The sequence below is a fragment of the Physeter macrocephalus genome, chromosome 12 (assembly GCF_002837175.3).
Source record: "Physeter macrocephalus isolate SW-GA chromosome 12, ASM283717v5, whole genome shotgun sequence".
Classification (NCBI taxonomy): Eukaryota; Metazoa; Chordata; class Mammalia; order Artiodactyla; family Physeteridae; genus Physeter; species Physeter macrocephalus.
In genome coordinates, this window is record NC_041225.1 from 85609036 (window position 1) to 85626020 (window position 16985).

The 16985-nt window shown below is 42.0% G+C and overlaps 1 protein-coding gene across 2 annotated transcripts in view; it reads right to left on the minus strand.

Moving 5' to 3' along the window:
• The window catches only part of PAIP2B (poly(A) binding protein interacting protein 2B), a 52549-nt gene that overhangs the window by 5376 nt on the left and 30188 nt on the right, over window positions 1–16985 (minus strand). For both annotated transcript variants that reach the window (XM_028497221.2, XM_007128938.4), the window contains exons 2-3: window positions 3800–3948; window positions 917–1093 (exon numbers count right to left, since the gene is read on the minus strand). In XM_028497221.2, the coding sequence (XP_028353022.1) occupies window positions 917–1093; window positions 3800–3937 (315 nt within the window). In that variant the 5' untranslated portion in view covers window positions 3938–3948. The remainder of the gene's footprint in view (window positions 1–916; window positions 1094–3799; window positions 3949–16985) is intronic.

Below are 16985 nucleotides of genomic sequence, written 5' to 3' on the forward strand. Positions count from 1 at the left end.
TTTTCTCCTTGCCTCCGTTATTACCAGTACCTTCCTCTCAGCCTCAAGGAGAGAAAAAATAGAATTCCTTGCAACTCAAGCTGTTGTTGAGTTGTTCCTTGCTGGGCTGTTCTCAATGTTCTGATGTACTAAGCCCTGCTAACCTCATTTTCTCCTTCCTCCTTTAGACTCCTGTTCCCTTCATGATGCTTTCATTTAAATTTCCTTTAAATTTGACTCCAAAAATAATTTTTCAATTTATTAGTACCTTAACTTGATGAAAATCAAAGTACTCCATCAAACTAGTTTGGTTACCACAATCCCTATTTTTTTTTTTTTTTCATCTTTCTGTACTCTCTGTTTATCTACTCTCTTGTGAATATCTAAAACCTCATCAAACTGCAGGGCACAATCATTCAGAAAGTGAGTTGTGTGAGAACAATATCACTTAACAGAATTCTGACATTAGGTCAACATGGAATGCAAGGAATTCATTTATCTGGGCTTCTAATTATAAGTGGAAGATGGTCTCTTAAGAGTATATTCCTTCCAAAGTGAACAGGCAACTTTTATAACAGCATCATTCAAAATTATAAATACAGATTTGAGGGATAGCAAAAGGACAGCAGCAAATGATAATTTGAAACCAAACCTCTTCCATGTTCAAATTTTTATCCTTAATCCAGTTCTGCTTTGAAAAGCCCATGGGAGAAAATGAAAGTTGGTGATGCTGCAACCATCACGCTTGCACAGTGCTTTAAGAGGTGCAATGCATCTTCAACGCACCCCCTTATTAATGCCCAGGTGGTGAGTGAACAATCAGCGGCTCAGAGGGCTCCAGAGCTTGCCCAAGGGTGTAGGGCCAAAAAGAGAGTCTGTGACTCTAAATCCTACATTCTTTTCACTATGTCACATGTGGAACTACATATGCTCTTACCAAAATATCTTCAGAATCATGACCATCACTGACTGACAGTCCATTTAACTGTTGTTGCAACTGTCCCATGGCCTGAGGCAGGTCTCGCGATGGAATAAACCAGTCCTGGTCTTCCTCATCCAGCATCTCCTGGAAGCAGCGGTCCAAGAATTCTTGCTCCTGCAGCTCCTCTTCCACCTAGCAAGCAAAGGGGAAGAGCTCAGACGTACTGTCCCAGTGGGACTCACACCTTCCAGTTTTTTCTCTACCTCTTTCTTTCAGAGGTTGTTACTCTGCAGTTAAGAATGCTACATAATACCATAATATTTTGTTTTTTATATTTTACATTAAAAATGAAAAACAGGGGCTTCCCTGGTGGTGCAATGGTTAAGAATCCATCTGTCAATTCAGGGGTCACGGGTTCGAGCCCTGGTCCGGGAAGATCCCACATGCCACGGAGCAACTAAGCCCGTGCGCCACAACTGCTAAGCCTGTGGGCCACCATTACTGAAGCCCGCGTGCCTAGAGCCCGTGCTCTGCAACAAGGGAAGCCACCACAGTGAGAAGCCCGCACACCGCAACAAAGAGCAACCCCCCCTCGCCGCAACTAGAGATAGCACACACACAGCAACGAAGACCCAATGCAGCCAAAAATAAATATAATTAATTAATTTTTTAAAAAAAGAATGATCTTGTACGAGATCTACTAAGAATTATGATGCTTCTAATGATAGGCTAGAGAAAATATAATTTTTAATTTTTCAACCAAATTCCATCAAAAATAAGGCTGAGGAAATAGTCAAAATAGCAGAAATTCCAGGTATTCACAGATCTTCTAATATGTGATACAGATATTTTCCACTCATATGGCACTTACAGAAAATCATTTTAAAGCTTGAAATTCTTTTCTCAATCTTGTTGAGAAGCGATTCTTCTTAAATTTCCCATGTTTCAGATATGAAAAGGGTACAGGAACTATGTAACTAGACCACTATCTGGATAGTGGAGATTAAATCAAAATCAACTCCCAGCTTCTGGCCCACTTTTCTGGTATTGAGGCCCCTACATGAGAAAAAATACTCTCATAACCTTAGAAAGATATAAAGAACACTTTTTTGCATACCAATAGAAAATGATGTCATCAATATAGTATTCTTTCAAAACAAGAAGAAATAATATGAGTATTTACACAACTGTATATTTCTTTTTTAAAATTAATTAATTTATATATATATATATTTTTATTTTTGGCTGAGTTGGGTCTTCGTTGCTGTGCGCAGGCTTTCTCTAGTTGAGGTGAGTGGGGCTACTCTTCATTGTGAAGTACGGGCTTCTCATTGCGGTGGCTCTCGCTGTGGAGGATGGACTCTAGGTACGCGGGCTTCAGTAGTTGTGGCATGGGGGCTCAGTAGTTGTGGCTCACGGGCTCTAGAGCGCAGGTTCAGTAGTTGTGGTGCACGGGCTTAGTTGCTCTGCAGCATGAGGGATCTTCCCAGACGGGGGCTCAAACCTGTGTCCCCTGCACTGGCAGGCGGATTAGTAACCACTGCGCCACCAGGGAAGTCCCCGACTGCATGTTTCTTAAAGACTGTCTTAATCTAAAGCAATATATAACTAGGATATTTTACACTTTTTTGCAGACACTGTTAACTCTTAATAAAGAGTATGCTTCACTCTGGAGATTAAGTGTGATTTTAACAGGCTTCCCGCTTCTTGTTTGGCCATCACTTTCCTGCAGGAAGCCTGGTGACAGATTCACAGTTCACTTGAGCCACCACCAGAGGGCTGATCAAGCAAAAATAATCACCCAAGCCAGCCAATATAGTTAACCTCATGAATTCAAAGGAAAAGTCACTGGTAGCAAGACTTAAACATACTATTTGAACATTACAATTAGCCACACTTTTCTTTTTTTAAATATCAAGTACTTAAAATAACAACCAGAAAATATTTCCAAGCTACAAGATTTAACATGACTGCTCAAGATGTGCCCTTCCTCTCCCCAAGAGCGTAACAACATGCTCCCTGGTATTAAATCTACCCTTATTCACAGGCACAACCCACGAAAAGTGTTACCTGGGCCCAGGGGTGTGACAGGAAGCATGGTCTATGTACTATTCACACAGATCATACCACAATGGGCCACATGGGGTGGTAACTCCTGGCTGCCCCCTTAAACTTGTTTCCTTCTCCCCAAAGCACCAGGTTGTTCAGTTAAAAATCACACTTCCTGTCTCTCATGCTGGATATGGCCATGTAACTATTAATCATGTAATGTCCCCAGAAGGGATGGGAGCATTCTGGCATCACTTGGTTAAAAAGAGATCTTTGCCTTGACATTTGGCTCTCTGCCTTTCCTTGTGGCTTGACTTCCAGTTCTCCTGCATCTGATAAAATGCCCTGGGCGTGGCAAAGCAACATCACGGAGGGCACCGTGTAGTTGCAGAGTCACCTGTCTACCTGGAATGCTGACCTTGGGCTGTTAACGCCACAGAGATATAAGACAATGAATTATTGCTGGATCTTTGTGGAAGCAGTCTAGCCTTCCGCCACCTAATACACTCTCTATCTCAGACTTGCATTCTGCCAGTCTCCGAGTTCCTATGTGGGGCATGCCAAGCTGGCCTGTCTGCACACAGCTGCTGTTTCCCAGAAGTCTACACCAGAACACCACGGTATTCGATCCTCTTTTAATTAGCATGGTAGAAAAATTTCAATATCATCCTCCAAGGTATCTTCAATCTGGTCTCAGCAGCTGAACTTGCTTCTTGGTCAGCCCAGACCAGGCTTCTACATATTTTCACGTTGTTCTAAAGCCAATGAACCCATTTCTCTTGTAACAGACCAATGGTAAAATACTATAGCTGTTGAATTACACATCTCATTAGCCTTTCACTTCTTTACCTGTCTGTTGAAATCCTCTTCATTCTCCATCCACATGTACTCTGCAAATGGGTTTTCCTTCTCATCATGCCCATTTAACCCCTGGTCCTCTTTGGATTTTATATTGGGTGAAGTATTCGCCACACTGGATCCATTCATTATGATAGAACCTAAACAGGAGCAAAAGAAAGGATAAAATGATACAAGGATCAAGGAAATGAAAACATTCTTCCAGATGCTTTTGAAGTTCTAAATCAAAGTTATTAACTATAGATGGATAGAAACTGCTAGTCTATAACTGTTACAAAACTAGCCATATCCTCTTACCAACTATACAGATGTACGATGCTTTAAGAGTTAAAAGAAAAAAAACATCTAGGCTCAGTTAGCCTTTCTAGGCAAGTGGGTTGGGAGCCAGGGGTGGGGAGTATTTTTTCAAGCCAAATTTCTGTAGGTTCTAGAACGTAACCAAGATCATACAGCTTCCTTATTAACATTTAACTAGGTAGAGAAAATGCATTCTTAATAAACACTGTAAACAATTGCCCCTTATTCTGATTCTTAAGCTGTGTTTTTCTTTAAAACATATTTCAAAAATAATACACGTTAATTGTATTGAAAAGCAAAAAGGAGAAAAGTTAAGGTCACCAGTCGTCTAACCATCCAGAGTTAAAAATGATTAACAATGTGGTGGATATAAGCTTCCTGACTTCCCCTACGCTTGTACATATACACACAACCATTCTCCAAGGATCCATTCGTACAGTAACAGCATGATGCGCCATCATTTGCTTCTTCTCATTTCTGTGTTAATACAGCCACACTGTCATTTGGTGTATATCCTGTATTTCTGTATTATAAAGGTTGGATGAACTTCTTGTGTTCATTTTTTCTAATGATTTCCTTAGGATAACTCCTAGAAATAGAACTGCTGTATAGGAAAGAAGGTTTGTTTTTTTTTAAGGCTCTTGACCTACTGCCATGCTGCCATAAGAATTTAAATTCCCACTGGTATTATGTAAATGCCTGTTTCTCTGCACTCATGAGTATTATTATTTTTTAAACCATTGCCAATTTCATACAAGAAAACTTGCAAGTTATTGTTTACATTTACATTTCTTTGATTTTTACTGAGGCTAAGTATTTTGAGATAAGCTTACTAGCCATTTATATTTCTTATATTGTAATTTTTCTGCTAAAGTACTTCACCTATTTTTCTCTCAGGGTATATATAGCATTTCCTTACCTTTTGTAAGAATTTTTATTACATTTGTCATAATTTTTATTTTCATAAACTAATTTACAAATAAAAATTATTTTTCGCTTAATTTTTTGGTGGCAGTTTTTACTGGCTTTAATTTTTGTCTGCAGTTTGTGTGAGTGTCTGCCTATGGCTTTTCAAATATGTACATATTTTAAAAAATTGTTTACTTTGGCTTCCAAAACCATTTTGATGTGTTCGCTATCATCTGAAATATGTCTTTTTTTCTGTGCTTTATTTAAATCTTAACGATTCTTTAAAAACCACTGCAGGGCCTTCCCTGGTGGCGCAGTGGTTGCGCGTCCGCCTGCCGATGCAGGGGAACCGGGTTCGCGCCCCGGTCCGGGAGGATCCCGCATGCCGCGGAGCGGCTGGGCCCGTGAGCCATGGCCGCTGAGCCTGCGCGTCCGGAGCCTGTGCTCCGCAACGGGAGAGGCCACAACAGTGGGAGGCCCGTGTACCGCAAAACAAAAACAAAAACAAAAAAACCCACCCAGACAGTGCTGAAGTAAGACCAAAGAAGGTACTGGTTCAGGGGTTAAGCAAACTGGGTTGCTGGGTAAGTTCAATAACAACACTGGTTTGTGGGCCTTCTGGGTGACAGTGAATTGGTGCTTAATGTGCCCCTCGACTTAGAAGTGGGGTGGGAATGGGGAGATTTTGCTGGAGAATGGTAACTCCTAGGTAAGACACTTGGAGAATGCCTTCCAACTTGAGGAAGACACCAGGTAAGATACCACCATTGCCTGTAACTTCCCTGACTTTCCTGCTTCCGAAGTTGCACGTTAACATTCTCTGTTTCCAGTCCCTCTCCAGCTCACCATCCATCATGCATGCCCTCCAACAGCACAGTGTTTCTCTAATCATCTTATTTTGACTTTTTACTTTCATTACTTGACTTGATCCTCCCACACCAAAGCATATCTTTGTGAAATTCTAGTGTAGTGGAGACAAAGAAAATACCCCCAAAGCTTCCAGAGATGGGGGGAAATGCTTGGTTACATGAGCAGATCACAAATCAGAATAGCTGCTACGTTGTCAGCTACACTATGGAGAGGCGCATGTGAAAAGGAATTCGATCTTATTAACAACCATGTGATTGAGTTTAGAAGTTCACCTTCCCCCAGTCAAGCCCTCAGATGAGACAGCCATTCCATTTGACAGCTTGACTGTAACTTCATGAGAGACTCGGAGATAGAGGCACCTAGCTAAGCTGTTCCCAGATTCCTGACCCACAGGAACTGTGAGATAATAAATGTTTGTTGTTTTAACCTGCTAATCTTTGGGGTAAGTAGTTATATAATAATAAATAACTAACACAGGTATTCAATAAACACTGACAACTATCTCTGCCACATAGACCACCAGTTGCCACATCTTTCCAATTATCTATCAAGAAGTCAAATGTGCAGTGTGAAGTAGGTCATTACTTGAGAAGTTCTTCAAGAATTAGACCTCAGCAGTACATAAAGGAGTTGGTGTCTGGTCTGTGTCTATACTGCATTATGAAATCTAAGAACTATTTGAAACTTCTTCCCCCTATATCTCACTTTCCCTCTTATAGACACGGCAAACATGCTGAAAATGGAAAATAACAATTGTCATTTGGCTGAAGATGGGAAAGCATGTGGCCCTGTTCATAGTCAAAACAGGAGTGCTAAGCTCCTGCCAAGCATTTGATTTAGCACTTTACCATGGTCAAGGATTTGTGTTTAAGATATTTGGCTTGAAACAGAGGCCTTGGTTCTCAGCCACAAAGAACGTCAGGGCTTTTAATATATCTAGGATATTTCTAGAATACATACTTCATCAGCTCAACACTTTGAAAAACCACAAATTTCAGATACAACATGCTCACACCAAAAACTGACTATTTTTTTAACCTAAATGAGATTTTTTCAGAAGCTATAAACCTAGATTGTGCCCAGGATAACAGTCTGTCAAAAACACTTGGAACTTTTGGCTCAATTACTGGGAAAAAGTCAACTGAGTAGCTGATATAAAAACTAGTCTCTACTATTCTGTTTCCTACAGTTTTGTTAACTTCATTCAGTCTGGTTAATACTGGTTAATAAAAATTAAACATTATGGACAACAATTTTACATTTTATTTTACTTCAAACATGCTGCCACTAGATTCAGGTTTTGTCTTTTCCCAGTTACATCTTAGCAACTCAGGTAATTAGATGCACTCACTCACTAATATCTGTGTGCCTATCTACCCTTGGCACTGTGCTTGACTGCTGCTTTGACAGGGTACACAGTCCTTTCCCTGGTGGTATTTACATTCGCTCAGGAGAGAGACAAGCAAATAATTAAGAATAATTACTATTAAATTAAAAGGAGAAGTAAAAGGGAGTATGAGAAGACAACAGGAAGATCCAATCTAGTCCAGGAGTGGGGGATGGTTAGGAAAGGTTTCCCTGAACAAGCAACATTTAGACTGATACCTGAAGAACTTAAGTTAGCTAGCAATAGGGAGGAGAGGGTAAAGCATGTGCAAAGACTCAGAGGCAGGAGGGAACTTTCAGGAAGTACAAGAAGGTAGGTATGTATATAGTTGGAAGGTCAAAGGAGAACCAGGGGGGAGAATTGCCAAGGAAGAGAGATGAGGTTGCAGAGGCAGGTGGGGCCAGATCATGCAGGACATCAGAGGCTACATGAAGGATTTTGGATATCATCCTAAAAGCAATGAAAGACATTAAAGAGTGTTCTCAGTAGCATAGTGACATGACTCAATTCATATTCTGAGATCACTCAGGCTGCCACATGGAAAATGGATTGGAGAGACTGAGAGTGGATAATGGGAGACCAGTAAGGCAGCTAATGCACTAATCCAGATGAAAAAAAAAAAAAAAAAAAAAGAGGTAGCTACTTGGACTAAGATAATGGCAGTAAGAAGAGAGTAGGTAGATTCCAAAACTATTTTAGGTTGTTCTGGTGAGGAACTGGATGTGGGGAGACAGGGTGAGGGAAATATCAAGGAAAACTTTGGCACAAGCAATTGGGTGGGTGGTAATGTTACTCACTGAGCTAAGGAACTCTGTGGGAAGGGCAAATATTTCTTCGGTGGTGATGGGGAGTCGATGTATAAAGGGTGATGAGTTCTATTTTGGACACATTAAATGTGCAATGCCTCTGAAACACTCAAATGGTGACATAGGTAGGTTATTTATATGCACCAGTAGGTGAGGTATGGCTAAATATAGAAATTTGGACTAGTTGTTTACATAAATGGTAACAGAAGTCATGGGACTAAAAGATATTGCCTAGGGAAAAAGGGCAAAGTGAGATGAGAAGAGGGTCCAAGATCCAGACCTGACAAGTGTGAACATTTTAAAAAGTCAGTTATAGGAGGAGATAGTATAGAAAAGGAGACAGAGAAGGAAACCAGAAGAGTGTGCCATCACAGAAATCAAGGGAGGACAGAACCCCAGTGTGGTGAGTTGAATGGTAGCTCCCCAAAAGATATGTTCAGACCCTAATCCTAGAACCTGTGAAGGCTACATTATTTAGAATAGGCGTCTTTGCGGATGCAACTAAATTAAGGACCTTGAGATAAGTAGATCATTCTGGATTATCCCATTAGGCCCTAAATCCAATGATGTGTCCTTATAAGAGAAAAGCAGAGGAGATTTGAGACAGAGAGAAGGTGGCAGTGTGACCAGGGAGGCAGAGATTGGAGTGATGTGGCCACAAGCCAAGGAATGCCTATAGGCACCAGAAGTTGAAGAGGCAAAGAACAGATTCTCCCTGACAGCCTCCAGAGAGTCCAGCCCTCCCAACACCTTGGTTTTTTACTTCTGGCCTCCAGAAGTGCAAGAGAATAAATTTATGTTTTAAGCCACCAGTTTGTGGTAATCTGTTACACAGGAGACTGACACACCCAGTAAGGCAGGTGTGTTGAAGGCTGATGCAAGGTCAAAAGGAAGGCTGAAGAGTGTCCACAGAATTTAGGACCATGGAGGTCTCTGATGACCTTAATGAAAGCAGTATCCATAAAGAGAAATGAGGGAGAAAGTCAAATGGATGAGGTATGCATTGCAGTGACAGGAAGTATTAGATACTCTCTCAAGGAGGCCAGCTGCCAAGGAAAGGAATAGGAATGAACAGGAACTGGAGGGGTGAGAGGTCCCTGGAAACTTTAAAGACTGGACAGTCTAGAACATGTTTAAATGTTCACAGAAAGAGTCTAGTAGAGACAGAGAGGCTACAAATAAAGGAGAAAGGGCTTCCCTGGTGGCACAGTGGTTGAGGGTCCGCCTGCCGATGCAGGGGACACGGGTTCATGCCCCGGTCCGGGAAGATCCCACACGCCGCAGAGCGGCTGGGCCCGTGAGCCATGGCCGCTGAGCCTGCGCGTCCGGAGCCCGTGCTCCGCCAACGGCAGAGGCCACAACAGTGAGAGGCCCGCGTACCGCAAAAAAATAAAAAAAAAAAAAAGGAGAAAGAAGGAATAACTGATAGTGTAGGCCATCGGAAGGTAGGAAGGGATACTTCCCTACATTATTTTATCCTTCCAAAACTCTTGAGAGGTAGGTAAATAGGCCATAGAAAAAGCACTTGAAGGTTGAATTAACTGTTTGTGATCACACAATCAATAAATGGTGATGCAGGGAATTCAACACACATCTTCTCTGTCCTCCATTCCTCCTTCCCTCTCTCCCACCTGCTGACTCTATTCTAGCCACATTATTTACTAACTCTTCCCTGAGGACACTGGCATCCTTCCTCTGGGCCTTGCAGAGGTTACTCCCATGATCTGGAATACTTTTCCCTCAGATGTCTGACTCATCTGCCTCCCTCTAGACTGTTCAAATTCCACCTTCCCAATAAGACTTATCCTGTCTACCGTTTAAGTTGAAAGCCTTGCTTCTCTCTGCCCACAATCTCAACTCACCATATACTGCTTAATCTCCATAGCATTTATTACTGGCTAACCTATCAGATAATTTACATGGGTTTCTGTTCTCCCCTCCAACTGGAAGATAGGCTGCATAGACTCAGGAATTTTGCCATAATTAAACCTAGTGGAGGCCCAGCAGAACTCTAGGGTCAGCCAGAACTGGGCACAATTATAACTCTTATGATTTGATATTTCAGCAGTTTAGCTCAGAACCAAGCCAGTTATTAAAGAGGATCTTTTCTGCTATTTTAAGCAGCATGGTAAATTTGAGGTAAACTTAAATTTTCAATAATTACAGAGCAGGTATGAACTCTTCCTTTGTTTCTCCAGACACATGAACCTGGATGCCAAATCCACCCTCTTTGGGTGGAGTGGGAATGTATGAAGATGACTGGCCTAAGTCTCAATTGAATAAAAAGATGCCCCGAAAGACATTTAAACATTTTCAAAAACTAAAATCTTAAAGTGTGGCTCCTTATCACACATCAGGGATTCTCTAGCCTCCAGTGTGGTCGGAGTGGTGAGGGGACAGAGGCATATATAGAGAAGCCAGGGTGAGTCACCCCATCTCTCCCTCCTCTGGACCTTACTTTCTCCTGATTGTCACTCGTTACACTGAAAACATTTCAGGAGTCAGCACATGCAGCCATAATGTGTGCCTAATTCCACATCCCAGTCACTGGGACACAAAATTTGGGGGCCTTAAGTCTGGCTCACACATCAACACTCACATGTGTCAGTTCTTCCTCTACAGCTGAGTCAGTGAGTAAAGACACATAAACAGAAGCAGATTAATACAAACAAGATTTTATTGACATATATATATGTACAGAAAGCTGGGAAAGAGAAGGGCCCATTGGGGCAAACGCATAGGGGGAGAGGAAGCATCTGAAAGCAGCACTGGGCATCCTGCCAGTTCCAAGTCTAGGGAAAACTGGCCAGGAGCTTGGGTCCACCAAGTTAACAGACTAGCCAGGGATGGCACAGTGGATGACACAGCCAGCTCTCTTCCATTCTCCTAACTGGGACTTCTCAAGTCTGGTGTAATTCTGAAGTGGGCTCATATGCTCCTCACCCTCCAACACACACACACACACACACACACACACACACACACACACACACACACTCTGGCACACCCGAGGTGTGGTCCTCTGGCTTGCTGCAGGAAGAGAGGAGGTTAAGTTTCACTTAAAGGGGCTGAGCCGCTTTCCAGTGAGGCAAAGTCCATTCACGGTTACACACAGTTTGCAGAATAAGATCTGCTCTTCATTTGTTGTTTCTTCATAGAAGAAAGGAATTAGCTGATAGCTCCTATGAAGCCCTGGGCAGGTTATGAGGCTGCCAGGCTCCTATGAGCACAGGCACAGCTGCCCTGACCAGGAGCCTCCAAACACAATGCTGGCTCGTCTAAATCAGAGGGGTGTCCTGACTTGGGGACCCCAGTGTTCTTCCTGAGAGTAGAGGTTCTTTTCTAAATATGGATGGTGCTATCCCCCCTGGCACCACCTGGGTTTTGGCTGGCGGGGCCCCAGGTGCTTTGTATGAATGTGGCACCAGAAGTGTATCCAGTCACAGCAGGTGTGGTGCTGTCCCCCATCGCCCACCCCATTCTCTGCACAGACGGGTTCCAAGTCTGATGGCAGTTACTGACACAGTGCCTCCGAGCACCCGTGAGATGTTGCTCCCTCCATCCGCACCACCTGTGTATTGGCCAAGTGGGCCCCAGTTGTAAGCGGGAATACCAGGTCCTCCAATCATGGGCATGATGTTCCCTCCTATACGACCACCACCTGGATTGTGGGCAGGTGGGCCCCTTGTGTTTGGAAATAAGGTAGAACTAGAAGTGTGTTGAAACCCACGGATGGTACCCACACTTGCAACTCCAACAGATGTGGTGTGCTCTGATGGAAGGTGGAAACTGACACGTCCCTTGACACAGATTTCTTCTCCTTGGTGACGGAACTTTTAAATGTAGACTTTCTACATCCAGATGGGCCCTGGGTGCAGTGATGATGGAAAGTGGCCTCCAGTCGTGGGGATGATGTTATCCCCTGCCATCACCATACCACCTGTATTCAGCCCAGGTAGGCCCCAGGTATTTGGATTTAAGGTGGCATCAGGTATGTTCCCAAATGCTGAGATGGTGCCTGCCCCTCCTACTGCAGCAGCCTTTCCGTGGCCAGGTAGATGGCAGGTTGTCTGGCCCAAAGTAGGAACAGAAGCGGTGCTGGGTGCCCCACTTAGTCCTGCCCCAAATTTAAGTGGTCTGGATGCCTCTGAATGAGGCCTGGGGCTGACACACTGACTCCAAGGCTCCCACCAGCCGTAGGGGCTTCAGGTCCCATAAATAGCAGGCCTGGTGTGGTATCGGCAAAGAGCGAGCTACTGTCCCCAATACTGGGCATCCTGGTGGCAACTCCAAAGCCAGTAGTAATGGACACAGCCCTGGGGAGAATGCCTGGGTTGTCGCCAAAGGCCGACTGCGTGTTGCTGGTGGTGGTGAATAGGGAAGCTGGCAAAACTGACTGCATGATGCTGACTCGCAGTGGCTGGGCTGCAGGAGAGGTCAGGACTTTATCTTGTGTTGGGGCTGCTGGGCTTCCCAATAGAAAATAATCGTTAGGCCTCTGCCCATCGTTGGCCCCAAATGTGGCCTGAGACAGGAGACCTGGGTCCAAGAGAAGCTTGAAGTGTTGGTCTGTCTGTTGGCCGATGTTGCAGGTAAATGAGTCAAGGCATGGGCTGAGGCATTGCTACCACTGGGTGGTGTGCTCTCCGCAATAGGAACAGACGTGTGAAATGGGTATTGGTTCTACTTAGAGACAGGCGCAGACTGGAAAATGACAGCCTAAGAAGGAGGTGTGGTGTCCATAGCTTCGGTGTCAGAGGTGCTGCCTGCTGAAGCACCGATAACGGCCAAAGCCATAAATGGGGGCCTGAGGAAAACACGAGCCGAAGCCGTAAATGGGGGGCTGGGGAAAACAGGAGCACCAGGGAGAGAGGCTCTCTGCTGCCCATAATAGGTCCCAAATATGGGCTGAAGGTTGGTTTGGGGGCCAAAGGGATGGTTAAAAATTGAGGTGGGGCTTCCCTGGTGGCACAGTGGTTGAGAGTCCGCCTGCCGATGCAGGTGACACGGGTTCGTGTCCCGGTCCAGGAGGATCCCACATGCTGTGGAGCGGCTGGGCCCGTGAGCCATGGCCGCTGAGCCTGCGCGTCCGGAGCCTGTGCTCCGCAACGGGAGAGGCCACAACAGTGAGAGGCCCGCGTACCGCAAAAAAAAAAAAATTGAGGTGGATTAGTTACATTGGGATTGTTACTATAGAGACATGTAAAATGCTTTGTTGTATTTTCATAAAGATGTTGTGGAAGATATTATTAAAGACATTATGAGATCCTAAACTCAGTAGCCTAAAGGCAGCAGGCAGATAACTTAAATAAGCAATTAGGACTTGATGAGATGAAAAATAGAAGTAGAGAAGGCTCTGGTAACCTGGAGGTGACGAACCACTTTAAAGTGAGCATGTGCCTCTCAGCTCATAGAGATCTTGCCAAACTGAGTAGACACCAAATTTCAGCAGATCTCCAGGTTTTTTGAAAGAAGTTAGAAATTTTCATTTTTAAGTAAAATCTCTAAGTGCTTTCATATTTTAAAATAAGTTATATTTCATACCATTGTGTTGGAGAAATGACATGCTTCTGAGTGAGAATATGCCCTAGACCATCCACTAGTTTACAAATTGTGTACGGCATCATATTTTTTATGCAAATTCAAAAGAATTATTTCTGAGTTTTGTATCAGGAAAAATAATTTGTTTATATTTTGACACTATGAAATACGAAAAGTGAAAATGCATCCTTTTGAACTTGGGTGCCCAAAGGCTTCAAGTCTTTGTCTTCAATTTTTGGTCAACTACCAGGAAATATGTAGGCCATTTAGGATTGCATTTTATGAAAGCTTTTATTTTCAACATCTTGTTTTTCCTATACCTCCATTTGTTGATCATTCCATTTTAATTTTGTTATATCTTATTTTATGGTATATGAACTCAAATATTCCTGTGGACTCTTGAATTGGTAAGTACATGGGCAATTACATTTAAATACAAGCCCCTGTTACAGAGGCTTCCATCCATATTTTGAACAGGAAGTTCAGATTCTGAAAAGATTGCACTCATAAAATATCTCTGAGATTTCTTAGTGTACCCATCAGAAGGTCTGCATCCTCAGCCCATATTCCACATGGCAGGTGCCAGAGAGCTGCACCTGTGAGACTCTATTACCTAGAGCACAAGAGTCTTATTGCTGGACGTTGCTAAGTCTGTGGATGATATATTAGTACTCATCTCACAAGATTGTTATATAGATAAGAAAAAATAATTCATGCCTAGTGTTTGGTGCCCTGCATTTAATACAGTGATCAATAAATGTCAGCTAAAGAAGATGAAGACAGGGAAGAGGATAATTATAATAATAATAATAATAATGAGCCCAAAATATGAAATGTAATGCCGTGTGAAAGAAGCATACAAAGGAAAGCTGACTAAAATGTATAATGTTGATGACAAACTTATGGTAATTCCATCAGAGTAAATCTGGCCCATGGATGTCTATTTCTGGGCTAGCATCATTTCCACACTTGGCAGAGCAGGATGGACTGAACCCTTGGACTAGGCCACATCCAGCTTTCCGCAGTCTGTATTCACACTGTGTACTTGTTTTACTGTATCTGCCTGGGCATTCAGGCATTATGAGTCATTAAACTAGAAGTAAAAGTGATGGTTTTCATGAGTGCCTGGACGTCTAGCACAATGAAAACATAAACTTGCCCAGGGGAAGATATAGCTCTAATCGAAGAAATGCTATTCTGTACAAACATTTGAGGAAGTCTTAGAATCTTATAACACTGGAATACTCCAAAGCTGAGCTAACAGAATATCATATAAGCAAATCAAAATGAACCCTGGCTGAAAATCTTATATTATCAAAAGGAGATGGTAAAGACACTCATGAAAAATATATTATGGATAAAAAAAAAATCAACCTCTGATTTTGGAATATCTAGAAAAACCTCTTTTCTCCTCAAATTACATCAGAATAGCACAGAATAGACCACATTTAAAGCAACAAAGTGTATCCCCCATTTACCACTAATAACATTTATTTGGACAGTGAAATTCACTGGCTTTTTTGACAAGAGCTACAGGATCTCTAAGGGACTAAAATGACGTTGACATTCCTCACAGAATTGTGAAACCAACTCAGAGTTAGGGCGTGGTGTGTCGTGGTTATCAGAAACCTCATTCCTCTTACCTCTACTTAAGATTTCACGTGCTTGTACAGACAGGACATATTTTTATATTACTAGTATTGATATTTCATTTGATTTATCAGAGGCTAGTATGAACCTGTAAACTTTTACTTAGAATACTAGAGTTTAATATTAAAATATTTTGTGTGCTGCTGAAAATCTGAAGAAGGACTTTCCCTCATGAAAAATTTAATGGAAATAACATTAACAATTATTATAACTCTGAAATTGCAATATATGTTTAGCAAATCTTATAGGAACCACGTCAACCGGTATGAAAAGTGGCCAGAGATTTATTTGCTCATTAAAAATTGGGGAGATTGTATAACAGAGTTATCTAGAAATGTGAATTTAAATGGAACTTCCTATCAGCAATTCCAAACACCTTAGTCTGGATAAATTAATTATAGTTTTGACTAATAACAGATTTAGTGAAGCTACTAATGTCATATATATATGTGTAAACTACTTTTGTAGTTTATAAAATGGATTATTTTGTTTAATCCTCACAGCCTCCTCTAAGGACAGAAAGACATAAAGTGAGATTGAAAGTTTTACTTTGGCAATTCTGGATAGAGTTATTTTTCATTAAAATCGGAGGAAATAAATATGTTACAAAGAAACGTTGTTAGTTTTTTGGTAGAGAAAATAAAAAGCAACTCTTTGTACATTGTACTTATAATCAAAAGATGCCTATAGTATTCATTCGGGTGGATCGTCCTAACAGGTGAAATCACAAGATGCTCATAATCAGCCCTTGATCCTCCAGAGTATGTAGAATGAAATTAACGCTAAGGAGTCTGGGATATGGCCTATCACAACTGTATTGAGTAGAGTATTAATGAAAGAGAAAGGGACCCAACACATAACTTCTTATTCCAACAACTCAGATTATTTTTTGAAAACTGGCATGTTGCTTAATGTGTTTACTCCTTAAAAATAGGGTGACACTACTAAGTTTTAATGCCTGTGCTTAGTTAACAAATTAATTTCCTGTTTATTTTCGAAAAGTGCTTCAGAATGCATAACAATGTGTAAATTACATAGTTGAATAAACTCAACAAAAATCATTTAAAAAATGTTTGTTTTACTATACTGCCTTCACAACCACTTTGCCATTTCTAACTTTGTTGTCCCTTAATGATATTTTGGTCATATTTTAGAATTTTTCTGGCCACTTACAGTTACAAAAACTTTTTTTTTTAAGTCTGGTAGAAAATATTAAACTTAAAATCCAATTTCATCCATTTCTATCTTTACCCCACTCTTGCCCGTCTTATTTCTTCTCTTTCCCCTCCTGTATTCTCCATGCCTGCAGTGCCAGCAGTAGCTGGAACCCTCATTCTTTAATTGAAAGGGTTGAGGTGCAGTCATTTATCTGCTTTTCTAGATTCTGGCCTCCAGGATTGGGTATTGGGGAGGAATGGTGATGGAGATAGGGTTCATATTATGGAAATGGGCAGATATTTGTGTTGGAGGATACTCCTCACTTTGTTCTGGTTCAGTCCATTTCCGTCAGAGGACTCTAAAGATACGGTGGTCTCCAGTCATGTGACAGACATGGTTTTCATGAGGTGATGGGTTTCTGCCTGACACCACACTACAATTTGTTTGTAAATCAATGTACATTGATTTAAGTAAGTGGCAACCCCAGAATAAAATACAGTAAAGTCAGTTTCGTGTGTGTGTGTGTGTGTGTGTGTGTGTGTGTGTGTGTGTGTGTGTG